The sequence below is a fragment of the Anopheles gambiae genome, chromosome 2 (assembly GCF_943734735.2).
Source record: "Anopheles gambiae chromosome 2, idAnoGambNW_F1_1, whole genome shotgun sequence".
Classification (NCBI taxonomy): domain Eukaryota; kingdom Metazoa; phylum Arthropoda; class Insecta; order Diptera; family Culicidae; genus Anopheles; species Anopheles gambiae.
The window spans coordinates 95,206,196-95,209,030 of record NC_064601.1 but is presented as its reverse complement, the minus strand read 5'-3'; the positions used below and the strand labels follow the sequence as shown (position 1 = coordinate 95,209,030).

At 53.7% G+C, this 2,835-nt stretch overlaps 1 protein-coding gene across 1 annotated transcript; it reads left to right on the top strand.

Moving 5' to 3' along the window:
* Positions 1–584: 584 nt before the first annotated feature.
* On the top strand, positions 585–2,032 carry LOC1276758 (trypsin; the record flags this gene model as incomplete). Its single annotated transcript, XM_316143.5, has 2 exons — positions 585–873; positions 939–2,032. Coding segments are annotated over 2 exons (1,182 nt in total), but the record flags the coding sequence as incomplete, so codon positions are not given.
* Between the last annotated feature and the right edge of the window lie 803 nt (positions 2,033–2,835).

Below are 2,835 nucleotides of genomic sequence, written 5' to 3'. Positions count from 1 at the left end.
CGGCAGCAAATTGATAGAGTGCTACTTTGAAGGCTCTTCGGTGCAATCATTTAACCGCAAACAGGTCGACATGCAATCTGCCGAAGGCAGCTCACCACTTCAGCAAGGTGCCACCGTGGTACCAAACAACGCGGAACAAGGCGGCGGCTGTGCGGTAAGAAGCGGATGGCATGACGACGATGGTGGTGGAAGAAAGTTTCCTGGAATTAATGGTGAGTACATTTTGGTACGGGCAGCAAGCAAGCAATAAGGAGAGTGCGGTATAAGAAGGAGTTTCAAATTGGCCTCTCGTAGCAGCGACCCGACTCTGCCCCTCCGGTTGGATGAATTGTAGTGGTCGAGCAGTGTTCGAGTCGATTTGTGGCCAGGCTGAACGACGAACTGAGCAGCCGGTAAACGGTGCACAAGGACACGGTGCTAAAGGGCTTTGCCAAAGTGCATTCGGCTGGATTGGTGGTGATTTCACAGATGGAGGAAAGCTTGCCGCACCTGCGGGGTACGCTGGCTTGAAAAGGCTTCAGCATCAATTCACCACCGAGAAGAGAACACTCGCCCAGTGCGCTCCATTCCGTCACCAAGCAACAGATGGCCAGCGGAACGGCTCCCCAGTATCCTTACGGGAAGCACCCACAGGGAAGCATTGGATTCGGCACGAAAGAATTGGTAAACGGAAACAATCTCGAGAGCTGTCCGGTGGGAAGTTTTTGGACAAGTTTGAAGCAGTTGCTAGCCGAGACATGTGCCCGGTCGTCTCCAGGATAATGCTCCGCACGGTAAATATCCTCGAGAGTCATTCGGAACTCATCGTAAACGTGCTGCCGAGAGGAAATGATAGCTCTTCAACGAACGAAACGGACCGCTCGGTGAAACAAGGTTAGTTTTCCCCCCAAAAAAGGAAAAAAATCCATTTAAATTTTGACTCACCGCTGCTCTTCCAGCGTACAGAAGCGTGGAGTGTGACGTGGACCCTTCCGATCTGGGCGAACGCATCGTCGGTGGACGGAATGCACTGTACGGCGATGCGCCGTTTCACGTGTCGTTGAGAAGCCTTTACCACGAGCGGCGGCACGGTTTCGGCAGTGGGTTGTTCTGTGGCGGGTCGCTGATTACTGCCAGTCGCGTGCTGACCGCATCGCACTGCTTCACCACGAAACCCTCCAACATGGTGGTGGTGGCCGGTGTACTGAATCGGTTCGATCGATCGAAGCGTATGCAGCAGCGCCGTGTCTTGCGCTACCTGTCCCATCCGGGCTGGCACGCAAGGACACTGGCCGCGGACATTGGGCTTGTGGCGCTGGTGAGTCCTTTTCAGTGTGGTGGCGGTGTACAGCCGATCGCACTGGCAAACCGTCCCCCGGTGGATGGAGAGCCCTGTACCATCTACGGTTGGGGTCAAACGGAGGAAGGTCGTAAGCAGCGCTTCCAGCCCGTCTGTCTGCAGAAGGCCAGTGTGAGCGTGCTGGGGTTGGAGCGGTGCAATCGTTCGCTTCACACGGTCGTTACCGTGCCGGACGGTACGCTCTGTGCCGGGAGCTTCGACGGAGGGGTTGACTCCTGCCAGGGCGATTCGGGCGGTCCGCTGGTTTGTGGAGGCGGCGGTGCACTTTATGGCATCGTTAGTTTCGGTTGGGGCTGCGGGAGGGCCAACTTCCCCGGTGTGTACACCGATGTGTTCCAGTATCGGGGCTGGATTGTGGAGGCGCTGGACAGTGATCCAAGGACGTGGATTGGTGCCGGTGGCACGGTGGTCTTTGCCCCAGTACGCTGGAGCACTGCTGTGGGTGTAATAATAATGTTTAGCACCGAGCTGCTGGTGCTACTGCCGTCGTAAACCGTCTGAACTGAGTGCCGTCGAGTCCATTTTCTTCGAGTTTGGTGTTTGGTGGGCAGCAAAATAAGGAACTGTCAATTATTCCGCGGAGAGTTTAGAATCTAAAGGAGTTGTGGCACTAGAGCGTGCGAGCAAAGTGTCAGACTGGGGGGAATTATTTGGAGACCAAGAGGAACACAAACATCACAAAAATGGAGAACTGAGGAGAAGCTGTTTTAAGCCAAAGCGAGTGTGTGGAGTAGTGATGGGTAAAGGTGGCCAAAATCCGGAGCCGACTCTGATCCGTATTCGAAAATTTCGGAACCGACTTCGGAAGGTAGGTCCGTCCAGCATTAACTTGAGCCGTTTGGAATCGTTTGGAGTCGTCTGAAGTCATTCGGAGATGGCCAGAGTCGTCTGGAGTCGGCAGGAGTTGAGTTGAGGAGGCCGTTGCGATGTGTTTGTCTGGCATTTGATCTCCGACTCCAACTCTTACTAACTTCAGTCGACTCAATCTGAGAAAGAAAGACCTGTCTAAGAAGTGCATGCGCATAGCAAAAGAGGTAAAACATATCAGGAAATTACATGCCTGACCACAAACACATTGCCCGGCATGTCTTCGTCAAACTCCAACTCGGGCCGATTCCGGACTACTTCGACTCCAGACGTTTCCAGACGACTCCGGACGACTCCAGATGACTCTGACCAACTCTGGACGACTCCAGACGACTCCGGATTATGCTGGCCAACTCTGGACGACTCCAGACGACTCCGAACATCTCAAGACTACTCCAACTCCTAGCAAAACTAGTGGTTCCAATTTCTACAGAATCGTAATCGCACTTACAATAGCCGGAATCGGATTGGAATCTTGAGTGTACACCATAAAAAGCACACCACTAGTCTGAAGACACCATTGGCTCGTCTTCTCGTGCCAGCTCCGGAGTTAGCATCGTTCCGGAGTTAGCATGAGAGTGTTAGAGCACTGCCACGGGCCCGTATACCCAACCGGTTAATGATATTTA